We start from the raw sequence: 18,926 nt of genomic DNA, 5'->3' as shown, positions 1-18,926 counted from the left end.
TTGAGATCACGGTGACATCCTAAGCTCTTGTTCTTTAATATTTAGAATTCTGTCCAAAAGGTCAGAATAAACCAGTGAATGGCATTCAAAACACCCTTGTTTCATTTCGCGATGGCAATATTAAACCGTCATATCATTTTTTAAACTCTCATTCTCAACATCATTAAGTTATACATACTACGGGAGCTGATTCATAAAAGGTAACGCTGGGACCAAAGACACTGTTTTAAGACGGTAACACTAAATGAATTATCGTCGTCACTATTTCTGAGACACATGGCCCTAGATCTCAAAATGCTTACATTGTATTATCGTTGACAGTAAACATTCCTTCTCAGGAACGGTTGTTCGAATAGAGGGAGTCATTGGTTAAAATCAACTTGGATAGACTAGGTCCCAGTAGTATGGAGCAGATATGTTTGGGTACACCGTGCAACCAAACGTCTACAAACAAAATAAATTCATGGTTGTACTAAACATTCCTTCATTTTCAGGTAAATATTACTGTCTTTCCTATGACTGACAGTCACAGGACTAGCCAAATACATAGAATCTTTAAATACTTCTAACAGCCCACTATGAGAGGTGAGTTCAGGCACAGTCTTTTGGTGGCTTCGTATTTAAATGATGAGAAGCATGTATCATACACATGGATCGTAATCGAGCGCTTCGGGTAACAAACTTGAGTAATTATCACCACAAGCGTCATTCAAACCTGTCTAAAGAATGCAATCGCTTGAAACCTTAAGAAGAAATACTAATTTTGAGCTGGATATTTTAAAGCATGAAGATAGGTGGTTTTATCAGGTCCTTCTGCATGAGGTTTTGCAAGTAAGTTTCAATGTCATGCTTATATTCTCCGACACATTCTTTGCCCATAAGAAAATTTCATAGTATAGTTCTGTCTAACTAATCATAGTTATTCTGAATATCAAAAAATATAATTACTGTTCGTTTGACATCCTGAAGAATTTGTCAAGGGATGCAGATATGCTCAATAAACTTACAAGGTGGGCAAAAACCAACCAGGTTCATATAAGTAGGTCACTATTTTTGACAGTCTTCACAGTATGATGGAGGACAATTTACGTTAGTGACAACGTTGTCTAATCTGAAATAAGTTTCGAATACCGTGTTCAGGGGTTTGGGATATTAACGGCGGTCTCTGAATAGATGAGTAAGAGAACACATCTACAGAAGGATTTCATGTAGCAGCTATTAAATAACATAAGACTCTTTAGACAAGACATAAATCTCTACAGAGATTAGTTAGTAAGTTAAAAATTGAAGTGATGTAACCTTTAATCAGAGAATAAATAAATATTATCAGTATAGGTTTGCAGAGATTAAGCATTAGCGTGGGACCGGAGGTCCCGTGTTCGAGTCCAACATGCAGGATCGAGGATACGCATTGCTGAGGAGTCCCATACAAGGATGAGGTGGCCGTCCTTCGCTTTCACGGTCTCAGTGGTGGTCTAACATTGATCGGTTCACGATTTCAATTGAATATTACTTTTCAAAACACACTTGACGTTTAAATTAGTGTGAAGATTATATAGAGCATATTTTCGATCTACATATTGGTTGTCCAAACCTTATATTTATTGTATAGGAGTGCAATCGATCAGTGTTTGAATTGAATAATTCTCACGCCATTGCACAAACTGGCGTTTATCTCAACTCAGTAATTAATTGGATAACGCGATAGCATTTAAAACGAACGGTACCGGAATAAATATCAACTCTAGGATGCAGGTACATCCAGTCCTAAATAGTGCGTAACGCCCATCCTGTATTCCATTGCTAGTCATTATCCGTTTCTATTTAAAGTTTGTTCTTTCATGCGTATATTTGTTGACTATTCGTATTCATGTTATCGTTATAAATAATTTTTCACGATGAGTGCGTAGAATGGGATAAAAATCCATCAAGATTTCTGTGACCAATTTGATTGTTGTTTATATTAAGCTAAGTGATGTATTTCCATTAAAGAGATAAATTAGGTTATTTCTCTCTTCTATCTTTACAAGGTATTTGTTGGTTATGTTTATCGCAACATATGGTCTAAAGAAAATGTTAGCTCTTGTTTGAACTAATCATATTATGGTTAGAAGCTGTCAGAATTACTATCTTTTTAGTTGGATTTTTTCATCACTTTATTGATTTTGATTGTATTTCCTTTGAACACTGAGTTAGGTATTATTACTATTATTACCATTACTATTATTTTCACTATTTAATTAATATAGTTCACTTTATAAGTGAATAAAATCAAAGGTCACGTACAGAACATTATTCACATAGTTATTGCCTGCAAATATTATATTTATCTCTTATACTTAAGCTGTATAATGTATTTGCTTAGTTTGTATGTTAATAATAACACGTACTTTCCATTAAAAAACAATAATAAAACTATCTTTGTGTATAACTATTGTTTATGTTTAAAGAAATGTTGAGGCATTGAACCAATGGATAATCACTTGATCAGTTGTTATGACAACTTAAGTTACTGTTAAGTAAATTAGAATAACAAAAAAGAATATTATAACATTCATCTTCTATATAAAGTCATGTTGATAATGTTCTTTTAATATGAATTTTATATATTCTTAAATTAACAACTATTTAATTAACCAATTTTTCTAAAAAATATGTCTGTCATTTTTACTACTGGGAAGAAGGCTTCAGAAATTGTAGGTAGTACAAGCTCTCCTTTACCGAAAGCACGAAGAGCTCAGTAAGTTGATTTGAACTTTTTCTCGAAGTTTTAATAAATCCATGTATTCGCTAATATATATATATATATATTAGACAATTAACTTTTCTGATAACATAATTTACGTATAATCTTAATTATGAAAATTGATATGAATGTTATACATGATGAACTTGTTTACTACTTTTGTGTATCGAAAATTCACTTTGTTACTAGGTATGTATATGTAGTTTATTTAGATTACCATTCTGAAGGTATTTTGTCTAATTTTGAATTCTATTAAATATACTTTTCTCAGCAATCTATTGATGATTCATATTCAATTTAGTGTATTAAGTACTAAGGTACTAGACTGAAAGAATGCAGGCATTTAGTCTGCCTGGAGTCCCTTCGGGGGCTACTGCCGGTCCCAAGCCCGGACAAAGAAAGAGGGTTGGGCATGGGGTTAGCGACCCCATCCCGTAGAAAACTAACTCGCTAAAAAAACGTTAACCAGAAAATTTTTATGTTTAATACTAATTGTTAAAAATAAACATTTTATAGTTTGTTTTATTCATAAATTATATCCGAAGGGAATACATGATGAATACTTGTTTCAATGAAAGATTATAGTTGATTATTTAAATTCATGAATAGAAATTTCTTTAATTTTCTTCTTAATAATAAACGATTAGTTAATGAAAAAAAAATCATATTAGTCAGTTATCGAGAATATTCATATAACATGTACGACCTTTTTACTTCGGGATACTTTATTCACTCTTTGTACTTCTTTAATTGATCCAGAATTTCTTTTTAGTTGTGAGTGAATATTATTAATAATAGATTTGATATAATTAATATAACTCCAAAACATCATTGATGTTTTTCAGGATTTTTTATCAGTTGTTACTTCTTCAGAAAAAAAAATCCACCACAACCTGAACTATTTAATACACATTTGATAAAATGAAAACAATTAACAAATACTCTTATCAGTTATGAATTTTGAAATTCATTATGAGCTGAAACCAGTTGAAGAACTATTAAAAATCAGATAGCATTAAAATCTTGGAATGTGAATCAGTGGTCATAAGGTTGAGGTCTATCGACGAGGCCTCAAGTTCTTCAATTCGATCTCCTATGGAGTTGTAGATGCCCACTGTTGAAGAATCCTATAATAAGAAGAAATAGCTTTTCAGTATTTTCTAGTCTTCATTGGTTGTCTATTTAATACTGTAATGTAAGCTGTAAAAACATTAAGCTATGGTTCGTAAGCAGTTTAAACTTATAAACCATTCAGCATTGAGTGATGAACAGCTCTTTCAAATCGTTTGTCTTATCACTACCATGGGTAAATTACTCAAAAAATGTATACGATAGTAGTCAAAGATAATAGGAAATACCACATTAACCTAAAGCGATGTTTAATTCATTTTGAGAATTGTCAAGAACAATCGAACTAGTTTATCAACCAAATAGGTGATCAATATAGTTAAATCATTCTTCTTGTCTTCATAACAATATAATATCTTCATCAGAAACCTCAAAACTCTTTCATTTGTAATACATCAACATTTCTGCTATTCAGGTGATTTAGTAGTACCATCTATGAATTTATGCTGAATGACAGGATTTGAAACATCAAAGTAAATTAAAATATACTATTATTTTGAATGTGGTTTATTGACAACTATCAATCATACTTTATTAATACCAAGAAACCATAGATAATTACTTACACTATCTCAATATCTAATTTTTACTATGAATTGCTTAATACTTATATTTGAACTGGTGAAACTTTGAGTTTTCTTGATGAGATAATAGTAACAGTAATCGATAATTTTTTTATTCGATACATTTATAAAACCTTTTTCTTAGGTTATTGCTTTAAAACAAGTTTTATAATGACAACAACAACATCAACAAAATTATATAAACCATTAGTTAGTTACGTCAAATTGTTTATCTATCGATTTCCGATTTGTGAATATCGTTCATTGTACGTTTATATAATGAGAAATATAACGATTTTTTGATGAGTTGAATAGTTAGACATATATATAATCAAAGTTATTTTACAATGACTTTTTTCAGAGTCATTGTTATGTAATCATTTTCAAGTCAGGTATTTATTATTAAATAACTTAAGCCTGTTACCCCTCTTAAATGGGCATAGGCTGCCTACTAGCATTCTCCATCCAACTATATCCTGAGCAATCCTTTCCAGTTGATATTTATCCTTTTTACGTCGGTTCAACGTGTTCCTTGGTCTTCTTCTTTTTCTTGTATTCCTTGCCTTCAGGATTCCAAGTTAGTGCTTGCCTCGAGATACAGTCTGACGATTTCCACAATGTATTTCCTATTCACCTCCAGAATCTTGCCCTAATTTCCTCTCCAGCTGAAAGCTGGTTTGTTCTCCTCTACAGTAGGTTGTTGCTGATGGTAGCTGGTCAACGGATCAAGATCATCTTGAGTAGATAGTTTTTTATGAATACCTGTACTTTTTTTATGATGGTTTTAGTAGTTCTCCAAGTTGCAGCTCTGTACAATTGAACTATCCTGACTATTGTATTAAAGATTCTGACTTTGATGTTGGCTGACAGTTGTTTCGAGTTCGATATGTTCTTCAACTGTAGAAATGATGCACTTACTTTGCCAATCACTGCCTTCATGTCTGCATCTGATCCTCCTTGTTCATTGTTGATGCCGCCCAGATATGTGAGAGTTTCCACCTCTTCCAGAGTTTCTCCATCAAGTGTGATTGGGTTGGCATTCTCCCTGTTGTATTTTACTATCTTGCTCTTCCCCTTGTGTATTTTGAGGCCTACTGACATAGAGGCTGCTGCTTTACTGACTGTTTTCATCTACATTAGTTGATGTGTATTCGGCTAGGAATATTTAGACTAAATTAACAGATAAATATCAATAATAAATTTCTTTTCATTACAAGATCCAAAATTTATAAGTTTGAACTCAACGTAAGAGAGTATCACGTTCTCTATAATTGTGAGCAACACTTATTTAAAACTGTTACAAACACGAGCCATGCTGAACATAAGTGGATGAATATTGTTCAACTGAATTAAAAAAAACTTCAGATGATATTAAAGAAGTGGGACGCTGAAATGTGTTAAAGTTTAGGTTTCTATCTATTTGTAACACGCATAAATAATTTTTAAAACAAAGAAGTCCTATAGAATGAGACCTGCATTGGGGAACGCTATATACAGTACACGTAGTTTGTGAAGCGCATTTGGTTTGATGATAGTCTTTCGCCTACTGAGATCAGTATGAGATGTAAATGAAAATTCATTTTTGTATTAACTGTTTAAATATTCTCACTAATGTTGAGGACTGCAATTGATCAGTTTTTTAAGTGGATAACGCGATAGAGTTTGAAGCGAACAGTACTGAATACGATTCCCGGAATAAACAACAACACTAGTATGCAGGTATATCCATCTGACGAGTCCCAAATAAGACGAAACGTTCGTCTTGTATTGCACTGTTGTTAACCATCCATCTTTGCTTATTATCCTCACAATCAGTTTATTTAATTTTACAACACATCAACTTTCAGATCGGTAAATGGTTCGTATCTTTAGCTTCTTACAAAATCAATTATCATCCAGAGAAAAAAATAAATGTTTTATCCAAGATTCGTAACAGACACAATATTGATTCTCTCACTTCGTTCTGATAGCTTGTAGCGTTGGTTATTATGTTAAGCCCGTATACCTTATTCTAGCTTTCGGACAGCCCATTTTCTATCCAACCTACTTGAGTCACATTCTGACCTTGTTATTTTTTTTCGCGTATCAATCTTGACTGTTTTTATATGAGCGCGTAGGTGTGTGTACATTTCTTCTCCCATTACTCATCACATGTCTGTGACTTACTTTTGTGTAACTATAAATATTGATTAACGCTTGGTTAAATGGGAGTTGGCATACCAGCGATCTCCACTCTGAGTCGTTTCTCTTTTCTCTATTCCATTCGCTTTATATACAAAATATATGTATTCACAAGTCCATTCTCGTTATTCGACTTATTCGATTCCGTTATTGACTAACGCGATTTAAGTCGATGATATACGAGGATAGGCGATAACGAATATTCATTACGATCGAATTAATGTCAGAACCCGGGCCATTAAAGTGTAGAGCCCTATCGACAGCATCGTTCGATGTAAACAAGGACAAAATAACGGGCCCCACTGAAAGCTTATAGTAGTAAAAACCGAGCATAATTTAATGTAATAAGTTACAATAATTATTTATATTATCTAGTTTCTATACAACTTTATTATAACAAGAAGTAGTATTTTCTTAGTCATTCAAAACACTTGAGATAATGTTACAGCTTGTAATCCCTTTTTACATAAAAAGATATTTCTGATTTACCTAATTAAACTAAACATTCTTATTTTTATAGTTACTATCAAAACTAATTTATGAAAGATCACTTGAAACAATTTTGAAATGCACCGTAAGACGATACAAACGATATTTAATTGTGGTAGGGTATACAAGTTTACATTGAAAGTTGCAGCAGTAAAAAATGTTCCTGTCATGGAACTTTTCTAGTTTTAAACATACAAATAATGAAAATAATTAAAACTTCATGCTATACTAATGGTACATTTCAGAAATAACCGACTTCATAAACTAAGATTTCCATTGTAAATGGCTAGTTAATATTTCTTAACTTAATTCTGTGATTGAAATAATGAAAGTGACATTCACATATATAATTAGCTATTTGTTCTTAAATACAACTTGGTCGTACATAGTTTTCAAACCACTTTTGAGCTCCTTATGAATTCACTTCTTTAAAGTGACTTATTATTAAGAAGTGTTTTCCTCTATTTAGTATTTTTAATATCTGATCCTTCTTCACGATAAGATCAAATGTACATTTAGTAGTTCTTCACTTCTATATAAAAGCAATAGTTTTCTAATAATCAGGTTTTTTTTAGAAAGGATGTGCTAAGTAAGTTAATGACTATAAAATAACTCTTTTCTTATCGAAAAGCCTATTTTAATTAGATTTTATCTTCATAATATTTCAATGAGAATGATCTTGGGAGTTTGTTTTTAGTAAAATAAACCATGTTTGTAGATACTTTTCTTGAACATTCTTATTGCTGAAATACTATCCTCAGGTTTGAATACATTTAATGTTTGCATATCTGACCAAACATTTTCTAAAAAATTACTGAAAAGTAGAGTATCAATTGAATAGACATTTTTAGTCGTTAAGTTATAGTCTTTTGCTGAAGCATCAATAGCGTTAGTTTCTTCCATGTCACATAACTCCCACCAACACGGGAATATATGAGCATGTTAGTTTAAATGCATAAGAAAAACCTGATAATTCTTCAAAATTCATTATTTCAACTGATCTTTTCGTTAAATGTGAAGTATTAGTCTTTCCTTCAAAAGCGTTACTCGTTAAAAATTATTTGGCTCCATCCATTTTGTGTATAGACATGATTAACATCTGACATTAATGATTGAATTGATGCTTAACATTAATTAATATTATTTTAATGATCTGTTACAATAATAACAACACTCAGCTATCACTTTTGTGAGTAGTTGAAGAAAATCTACATAAAAATCTTATTGGGAAAGAATAACCAGGCTTTTGGTATTGCTATAACCATCATATGTCTATCGTTTATCATGACAAATCAAAGGTGCCATTAAATCTCATACAGTTACACTTGTTTTTTATTCAGTAAAACACTAATAATTCATAAATTAGAATGATTATGTAAATGAACGAGGATATATTTGGCTTGATAATGAATAGCCTAGTTCCCGTTATCGATTCATGCATAAAGTTATTCTCATAAAAAATTTATTTTGTTCCAATAACCTGATGATTTAGAAATAAGGGATTAAAAGAGATAGTCGTATTTATCTATTTGGTGACAATTAATATATTTCCTGTTTAATGTCATTTACATACGTTTAGCGCTCGTCTTGGAAAGAATATGTCAATGGGATATGAACCATCAGAAAATGTTATAGTATGGAATGTAGATTTGGGCTCGGATCATTTCAATTTGGCATACTGTAAGTATTTTATTTGATGAAATTTATAGTTCATAATGTTTATTTTTAAACTTCTGAATTACCAATTCAAGTATTTACTACTGAATTCCATCTAAAATGAATTTGTACTCTTTTGAACGAAGATAGATTAAATTGACTGCAAACCATTTAATTAAAAAAAATTAACACTAAGGTAGATAATAATCATGATTCATCAATATATTTTTGGCAAATACAGTCAATGATAGTTCACCCATTCTATAGTTACTTTGACAATTCTCTTTATAAGCCTTCAGGTTGATTGATGAAGTTTCATCTTTAGTAGTAGTGAGATTTTATAAGAATTTAATGATAGTCATGTAGAATATTTTCGGAGTATGTTGCTTGGAGAAAGATATAAAGTATATCAATAGAAAGCTTAACACTATACTAGCTAAAATCTAAATTGAAGTTGAAATGAACAGCTTTTATAAAATATGTTCATTAACACAACCAAAATTCGACAGTTCTACTCCACATGTTATTGTCAACCAGATTGACTTTTAAGGTATCTGTCAAAACAGTTACATCGAAAAAAAACAAGAGCCTGTCTTAGATTAGTTAAATTTGTTATGAAAGATCTGTTCAGAAGAAACAAATCGGTTTATGATTGCGATTTCTAAATATTTTGTTTACATGTGTCACCAAGCATATACTTTGAATTCACTCAAGGTTCGCAGTAAACAGCCAAGAGCTAGCCTTCTTAAATTGCCTGACGCTGCAATTATTAAATGACTGAAATATAAGTTACGTGTTCCGAACAGCCCTCAACCTTTTGTTGCTGTGGCAACAGAACTCTTGTTTGATCACAGTATTTTCCACGTGTCCCAATCATTCAGTCAATATCATTTCTCGGCAATTTTCTACTGTACAGTCCTATTTTATTCAACCAAAGTAGGGTACTAATTAACTTGTGAGTATTATTTGTAAGCGTGCAAAGTTAAATGCACTAATTTCGTTCCACTAAAACCGGTGTTAATCCCCTTTCCAAGTTGTTAGAAAGAACTATGTATTAGCTTTTAATTTATTATTTTACTTTTAAACCAGCAATAAAACTCACCTGATCTGATAACAGGTAGTGCGACAATAAGGACCTATCTATATATTCTAGTTAGCTTTCTCAGAAGGGTTGATAATCCCATCACTATTTCTCCTCTTTTATTCGGTTTTGGGATAGACAATGACCCTAGAAGGGCCACAGGTGGAGTTTTGTTTTAATATGCTCTGTAGAAATTAATTTCTCAAAAAACTTCAAACTACTGCTGAGTAGCATGATTTCGCAAAGCAACTAAATGTTACATAAGGAGGAAATATAACTGGTTTCATATTCGTCAAATAAGTTTTGGGAAATTCTCAAATTGAAATATTTCATCCCAATGATCTTCAATGAGTTCAAACTTTATTATTCAGTTTGTCAAAGTGTATGTCCTATTCGTGCTCATGAAGATCATTTCATGTACATTGTGCTGAAATTAAAATCAATATCATCTAGTTCACTTGTTGTTTCATACAACTAGTGATATTTTGAACGAGTCACACCCCACTCTACAATGAAATATCTAGATTTCCACTTTTATTTTTTATCTGCGTGTTTCGAATTGTCTTGCTTAAGTAAATTTCTTCATGAAATGCTACGTATTATAAAAGTATTCTCCAAATGAATCTGAAATGCATTCACTCTTTTTATTAAAAAACGTACACCAGACTGTTCGTTGTTGCAGAGATGGAACAGTAGATATTTTTTAATCGGTGATCATAAAGTTAACCTTAGACGATAACTAAAGTTTTTTCTACCCTCCATATTTCATCTATGGCTGAGATGCTGTATGGCTCATATAAGAACGTTCTTTGCAATTTGAACGAATAGTTTCACAGTATTTGGGCACTGAGTTAATGTAATATATTAAGAAGGAAGAATATATTTGTCAAATCTTGAATATGAAGTATATCAAACGTTTCGTTCTGTAATATAGTCCAAGCTTTTTCACGGAAATATTTCCTTGAACGTCTTACTGTATGGTTTGTTGATTTTATTGTATAGGATTTGAATACAGGATATTAGATTACGTAATAGGCAAAGTGAAACAAAATACATTACTTGTTGATTTATTGAACAGGTACGGACACGCATACATTTTGGCATAACGATGAACAAATACAACTTAACGTAAGAATAATTTGATTATTAATAATAATACAGCCAAATATACTTTATTTGTTACAATTGTATAGAACTGATGTATTAGCTAACATTTTACAAAGTTTTATTTGTAGTTTTATTATTCATAAAAACTAATAATGTTAGTCATAAAATGACTAAACATACTATGAAATTAAAATCTCAAGTCATACCATTTTACAACTTTCATTAAAATGATATACCGATCCAAATCAAATCACCATTGAAAACGTGAAAGTATTGGATGACCGTCCAGATTGATTCATGATTTTAATGAAATTTAATGATCGTCAAATATTTATAATGAATATTTTATAACTTCGGAATCATACTTAATAGTGACTTTCAGGGGTTCTGTGTCATATTTTTAAACAAAACTCAATCACATTTTACTATAAATATACTAATTCCATATTTTTCAGCTCCATTTATAAAGACTTTTTAAACAATCGTCAAAATCTTTATTAAATGAGGAATATTTAATGCAAACAGTTTTCTTATTGAGGATATCATTTTTAGAAGTGATACAGTCGTATTCATAAGTCATTTCTTACATGAGGTAGTCTATAGTAAAATAGAAACGTTTTACAACATTATCAAAGATAATCAAATTTATTCAAATAGAAGTCAATGAAAACAAAAGGAGTGTTCCACAGTATACTCAAGATTATCGAAAGATTTCAAGTAATGAATATATATTAAATAATAGATGAAAAGATGTTATTTCAATGGAATTCTAGTTTTCAAATATCGAGTATAAAATAGGTTTGATCATTTAGCAATCTAATAAACGATTATCACTAAATAAAGTTATGTAGTAGTTTCAGAATTCATAAGAAATAATAATCAATAGGAGGCAGTAGTTAGCATCAACAATTTATAAAATTTGAAGAGGTGTTAGGATATTGGGAAAATAAGGAACAGAACATGATTCTTATGTAAACAGAGGTCGCGCTTGAAATGGTGAATTGCTATAGTCTCAACTGTGTGTAAATTCTTCCTTCAAACCAGTTCTGAGCTAATTTTTATAATTTTATGGAGGATTCGGAACGACAATTCACATGATGGAATGTGACTTGATTTGACCATGTGTTCAAGGACTGAGCTGTTAGTTGATTTACAATCCCATTTTAGATAGCTACACAGAGGAGTACTTGGATGTTTGTTTATCAAGTGAATACTTTGTAGGGTCAATATAACATGCTCCACAAGAGTAAGTAAACTGACAAATGCATATTGAGGTGATCCAAAGTAGTTTATCATTGACACCTCTCTGAATAAGTTTTTGCTGGAGAAAACAATTCAAAGCTCTTCTAAATAAATTATCTTTCCCAGGGATCTAGATATTTTCTACTTTAATATCTCAGCTGCCGTATCTCTCCTGATTTCAATGTTCAAGAATAAAACTTTCTTCGAAGCTGTGAGAGTACTTTCGACTTGAAATTTTGGTTGCGGATTGTTATCAATGAATGGCTTCCCATCCAGGTGGGAAGCCATTCTCCAGAAATTTTCATTGAAATATATTACCAGTTAACCTAACTATAATTACGATTGCATTGTTTCGAAAAATAACTTCTTTGAAAATAAAATTTGCTTTATTGAAACATCTTTATTCTTTTAATAAATCAATGAACTTTTTTTATTCTCTAAATAATGAGAATTCTCACTAAGGTGATCAAGCACCTCTGATTAAAACGTTCAGTTTTTATTAAAATTGATGTTCAGTTATAAAACAGTTGGTTTAGTAATTATTTTATTCTGAGTAAAATTGATGGGAGCACTGTGATTACAAGAGAGCATATACTATACATTGATAGTTTATAAAGGTTATATTCATAATTTATTTATCTTTATAATTATTTAGTCTGTTTTATAGTTTTTAGAAATTAGGAACTGTATTATTTCATCACTTAGTGAGTTTAATAAGTATTTACCCAAAATATATAACATTACAAAATACTTTTATTATCATTAATACTGATTAAATGTTAAATCCCAATTGCAAATTAAAGGTCGACAGTACCAAAAAAATTATTGATGATATAGACTATCTTTGATTTATGTTACATTTTGTTTATCTATACTGATCAAAAAAATCTCAAAAAACTCTTAAATATCAGATGGGGTTTCGTGGAGATCGTAGTAATTTCAATATTTGAGATCATGAGTCAATTGGAGCTAGACCATGAAAAACCTGGAAGCAGTGGACGGCCGTTTCGTCCAAGTATGGGACTCCTCAGCATTGCGCATTCATGATCCCGCCCCCGCGAGATTCGAACCCAGGATCTATCAGTCTCGCGAGCGAGCGGTTAACCACTCAATTGACTCATGATCTCAATGATTGAAATTACTACAATCTTCAAAAAGCCAATTCTGATACTAATCAACATATGCTCACTAGTGACTGGCTTCAAGATATATATCCTGAAGTTCTAGTGAGAAGCATTGACTAGTGGAGTTCAACCGGGTCAGTTGCGAGAAAGTAACTCACTGAAGATAATGGTAGATGTGTCGCTCAATTTCGTAGATTATTTGAAGTTAGATATTAACATTACTGGATGCCGGCTCAGCGGTCTAGTGGTTAAGCGCTCGCGCGCGAGACTGATAGGTCCTGAGTTTGGATCTCGCGGGGGCGGGATCATGAATGCGCAATGCTGAGGAGTCCCATACTAGGACGAAACGGCCGTCCACTGCTTCCAGGTTTCCCATGATGATCTGGCTTCAATTGACACATGATCTCAAATACTGAAACTGTTAAATAATACAATTTTGTGAATCAATTAAAAATCTTCAACTATTTATTAGTCGAATATTATTTTTATATTTTAGAAAACATCTAAAGAAGATTTACAAGAATATACTTTTACAATAATGAATCATAAAGGTGTATTATTTATCTTGACAAATATAAACCAAAATATACCAACATATAAACTTTGTATTGATGGTAATGAAATTCCATGTTTACGAAATGAATTACCGATTTCAGAGAAAAAATAAATAATAAATTAATCGTAGTTGTAATTTTTATGTTGTTTATTAATTATATTTGATAGTTAATGGAAATATAACTGTATACCAAATAAAAGTTCCTTTTCTTCTTGTTCTTGTTCTTGTTCTTCTTCTTATCATTATTATTATCATGGTATACGAATATGGAACTTTATGAAGTTGTATTTGAATTATGGAAGTAGATTTGATTATTTGATTTTATTGTTCATATTGAGAAACAATAGCTCTATGTAATGCTTACCAAATAGTAAGTACCATAGCACTTAATGTTTTATATTGATTACGTGTTCATCTATTATCAAGAAAGGCATTATCTTCTGAATAGGACAGTCCCATTTTATTTTATGAATTATTTTGTATCTATATACAACAGAAAGTTAAGACGAACAAATTTAAGAATACACTTTGATTATTAGGAAAATGGAGAAGACTTGCAATTCATAGGTTAATTTTCATGATGATAATCCTCAACTACAGAGCGTTTGATTGTTATCCAATCAACAAATCACAATATTGTTATAAATTGTCGTTTGAATGCTTATTGCCTTGGCTCTTTTAATGTTACTTTTAGTATCTGGTCTTCGCTGATTGTTATGTCGGAAACGCTTATCACTTGTACTCAGAACGAAGGACCTCTGCAATTCCCACGACGCGAAAGTAAGAACACAAAGACTGGTATAAGTGATGATTTATTAACTACAAAACACGACAACAACGACTCTAGTAGAAAATACACTCATTTATCTATTGATTGTACGCCCATTTTGATTAATAATTAGGATGAAATCATATACTGAGCATAGTTCATGTCAATGGAATACAAGAATATCGCATATTACACAGAATAAAATGTCATACAAGAAAAGAAAACAAACACTACGTTGAGTAATCATTACATTGAATCAAAACGGAATTAATCTTGAACAAAACTCATAATGAGTAAATTAATCGAAAATTGACTTTTTTTTCCATCATATCACCTCCCCTTCTTTTTTTGAAGACTTTTTGTTGAGATCCATCTTTAAATTTTATGACTTCATTCTCCCCCACGAAATAATGTTGGTTCCTCATATTCCTAAGTTACAGTTAGTTTGACTTTATTTAAAACATATTTCCCGCATTGAGTAGAGAGTAACAGTTTTTCGCGTTGAGTAAGCTGCATGACACACATTAGGATCACTGCAATTTGATTAATTGTCAAGTTTTTGTCGATTGGAATGTGCAGTTGTTGTTAGCCATTGAAAAGGAAATGAAGTAAATTTAGTAGATTTATTTAACATGTAAGAGTAGAGAAGTAATTTATATGACTTAATGGATTTATATCAGAATAACTAATTTTTCTTTCAGTTTTTCCAAGAAATGCTCCTTCTTGATTAATTCATATGAATATTGAGTAGAAAACAAGCTAAAACCTAATATCATTCCCAAGACAAAGAAATAACAATGAATATGTAGATGCTTTTATTGATTGAACATAAAACTCATGTATTGAGTCTGAACAATCAATCAATCAATCAATCAATATATATATATATATATATATATATATATATATATATATATATATATATATAACTGCACATAACATTCTGATCAAAATACGAATAAACGTGTGTTGATTGTATATGAAGGAAACATTTTTTAGAAGGCATCATATTTATCGACTAGGTGTACCATATGTAACCAAAATGATTCATAGATATATGTTAAAAACATGATTTTGTTTAAACAAGATAAGAAATACAATGCTGATCAATCTATAGTGAACGAAGATGCAATGTGATCAACTGGTTGCTATTTATATAATTGATAACATTGATAGAATACAATCACTGAAGTAGATTGACAGTCTTTAAGCTAACTTACAGTGACAAAATGAAATTACTTTTTACTCACTAACTTACTTCAGTAGAAAAATCATCATTTATTTCAAACTTATGGATTATGATATAACCAAGCTGATTATAATTTAATATGGTAAGAACTTTTATTCAAACACCAAACTAGAAATATGAGTTTAAAGATTTCTACTGATGACTATGACGCTCAAAGGTTAATAATTATAATAATTTAGTTGAAGAAATATGAAAAATATCAATGCGTTAAGCTGTATGTGTTTGAATACATCTATAAAGGTTACCTATTGGAATTATGATCAATTTAATACTCATAATCAATACTGTTTGTACAATTAAATTGAAATATGAAATCAGTTTTCATCACAAACTGATTTCAGCTGATTAATCATTGAAAATTTGAGAACACTGGGCAGTTGTCACATCTTAGTTTGAAACTTCCCGGTGATTTTGTTTATCATCTTAACCAAGAACTGAGTGAGGACGATACTAATAATCCTTTTTATTTAGTATTCTATAAGTTAAAACTTTCAGTCGCATTCAATTTTTCATCAACAGTATCTAATCATCCTCACTTCTTCAATCAAAATCCATAAGTTTTACCAGAAAAATTGATACCCTTAGTAGATAAACAAATGACATATGATCGATAAAACATGACAAACGGAGGCCATCATTAGAACACATTAATTTTATTATTCTGTTCTGTAAAGATTATAAAAAAGCTATATTATTCGATATTTTAGTTATTTCAAAAGTATGAGTAAATATATTTTTATAGTTTGGTAAACTGAATGTTATGAGAAGCCTTAGAAATAAGTTGTTTATCCCATGGTAATCCTCGTTAAAATAAAACATTTTCATATATAGTGTTTGGATACTCGTTTAGGTTATTAGGTTAGACAAATGTCGTTTGTGTTTAATAAAAAATATTACTGAACGTACTTATTCAATTTCCAATTGATTGCACCGAGGATAACAATGTAGAGAAGATGTATACGTAGGATTAAAAATGATGATTTTGAAATCTGTACGCAGAGATTGTTTACTACCGGCATAAATGTTTAAATAGAAATGCGCGGAAGATTCTGTTTATGTAGTTGATTGACATAATATTTTTATAACTCTGAGTGGACGATTTAATACACTCCAATGTGGTCTCAGTGTCAGTTTATTCATAACACTATTTTCACATGATAATACTCTGTAAGACATTGGTAGTAATTGTCTTGTGACAAAATGTACATGACATATAAGTACAAAAAAAGAAAAATGGTATGATCAGATAAGAACTCATCTAGTTTCGATCTAACTTGCATTGAATTACAAATTGTATGACGCCAATTATGATCTAGTGATTGAAATATAACAAATTCTACAGAACAAATTGAATTCGACTTCTGTTATTGAAGTCATTTATGAGGATAATCTAAAAAGTCGTTTACACAAACTAGACTGTGATATATACCACGTACTGATTGCTACCAAAAATTATAAATTGCTGGATTACAAATCATAGTGTGGAAAAGACCTTGGGATAATGAGTGATATCATGTGTGTATTTTTTTCACATGTCTGAAAGCGCCTAAACTATGATGCAGTTTTCATTTAGCTTTTAACAGTCCTTCTTACTTACTTGTTTACACCTGTTACTCCTCGTGGAGGAGCATAAGCTGCCCTCAAGTACAACGGTTCTCCGCTCTACTATAAAAACCATATGCAATATCATAACTAAAATAATCTTTACTAACATATATGCTGGCCATAGTGACTAAAAATATTTATGTAGATATAAATACTGTTCCATTAAATTATTATCGCTTTAATGCTGTCATTAATTTTAACTAAAGACTAATTATTCAGACATTTCAGGAACATCAGTTAGTTTTAGCTCGAGCATATGATAAACGATAATAATTCAACTTAAGTATTAAAATAATATGTGTCTTTAATAAACAAAACAGGTGAACTTCGTTATTGTAACCAAAGCGATCTTCATGAACACATAAAGCTTTCATGTAATTTATTAATATAGATGTGATTATATCAAAATGTCAACTACATTTATATCAAACTCAAATTCTAACATGTTTATCTTTATCAACTAACTTTCATCTACTGATTCAGATACAATGTCAACCACGAAAATCTAATATAATTTAAAGATACAAAGTTCAAATTAAAATAATATTTCACTGGTTGAAGTCATGAGTCAATTGAAGCTAGACCACCATGGAAAACCTGGAAGCACTAGACGGCCGTTTTGTCCTAGTATGGGACTCCTCAGCAGTGCGCATTCACGATCTCACCCCCCGCGAGATTCGAACCCAGGAACTATCAATCTCGCTCCGGGCGCTTAACCAACTAGACCACTGAGCCGGCATCCAGTGGTGTTAATGTCTAACTTCAACCAATCCACGAAGTTGCGCCATTGTCTTCAGTGAGTTACTATCTCACAACAGACCTGGTTGAACTCCACTGGTAATGACTTCTCACTAGAACTCCAGGAGTATCTCCTGAAGTCAGTCACTAGTGAGCAGGTGATTATTATTATCAGAATGGGTTCGAATCTCGTGGGGGGCGGGTTCGTGGATGCGCACTGCTAAGGAGTCCCATACTAGGACGAAACGGCCATCCAGTGCTTCCAGGTTTTCCATGGTGGTCTAACTTCAATTGACTCATGATTTCAACCAGTGAAATTTCTAAAAAATCTCCACAAAACCCATTCTGATAATAAAATAATATTATTGTACTTCTACTTCAAATTCTTATATAGTGCTACGTTATACAATATTTTTCTTCAGTCTAACTACAGTTACTCAATAGAATATTCTGTTAATGCTAAATATCAGACAGGGAATTTTAAAGTCGTACAGTTTTAATAGTTCATCATTGTATTAATAATTGAGTAACATGAATTTATGGAGATAAACAACAATTTACATGCTTTTTTTGGCAAATAATTACACATAAAATAAACTTAACTGATGTAACAATACTATAAAGAAAATTCCGGAAAACAAAAGTCATTTATCGAATATATTCGAAAATATTAAGATATTTCTTTGTAACAT

The 18,926-nt window shown here is 31.1% G+C and overlaps 1 protein-coding gene across 1 annotated transcript; it reads left to right on the top strand.

Annotated features, from left to right (window-relative positions):
- Positions 1-2,534: 2,534 nt before the first annotated feature.
- MS3_00003966 (uncharacterized protein) lies at positions 2,535-14,728 on the top strand. Its single transcript, XM_051211843.1, has 4 exons — positions 2,535-2,740; positions 8,687-8,787; positions 10,923-10,972; positions 13,814-14,728. Exons 1-4 carry the CDS (start codon positions 2,655-2,657, stop codon positions 13,982-13,984), a joined length of 408 nt encoding a protein of 135 aa, XP_051071952.1. The 5' UTR covers positions 2,535-2,654; the 3' UTR covers positions 13,985-14,728.
- The last annotated feature ends 4,198 nt before the right edge of the window (positions 14,729-18,926 follow it).

This window comes from Schistosoma haematobium, chromosome ZW (genome assembly GCF_000699445.3).
Source record: "Schistosoma haematobium chromosome ZW, whole genome shotgun sequence".
Classification (NCBI taxonomy): domain Eukaryota; kingdom Metazoa; phylum Platyhelminthes; class Trematoda; order Strigeidida; family Schistosomatidae; genus Schistosoma; species Schistosoma haematobium.
The sequence above is the reverse complement of the archived record's forward strand: the minus strand, read 5'-3'. Positions and strand labels throughout refer to the sequence as shown.

What these genes read in the sequence shown, in the direction of transcription:
- MS3_00003966 (XM_051211843.1), top strand. Translation starts at nt 2,655, where the DNA reads ATGTCTGTCATTTTTACTACTGGGAAGAAGGCTTCAGAAATTGTAGGT. An exon ending in CCGAAAGCACGAAGAGCTCA is followed by an intron (nt 2,741 to 8,686) that starts GTAAGTTGATTT and finishes ACATACGTTTAG; the next exon opens with CGCTCGTCTTGGAAAGAATA. An exon ending in TCATTTCAATTTGGCATACT is followed by an intron (nt 8,788 to 10,922) that starts GTAAGTATTTTA and finishes TTTATTGAACAG; the next exon opens with GTACGGACACGCATACATTT.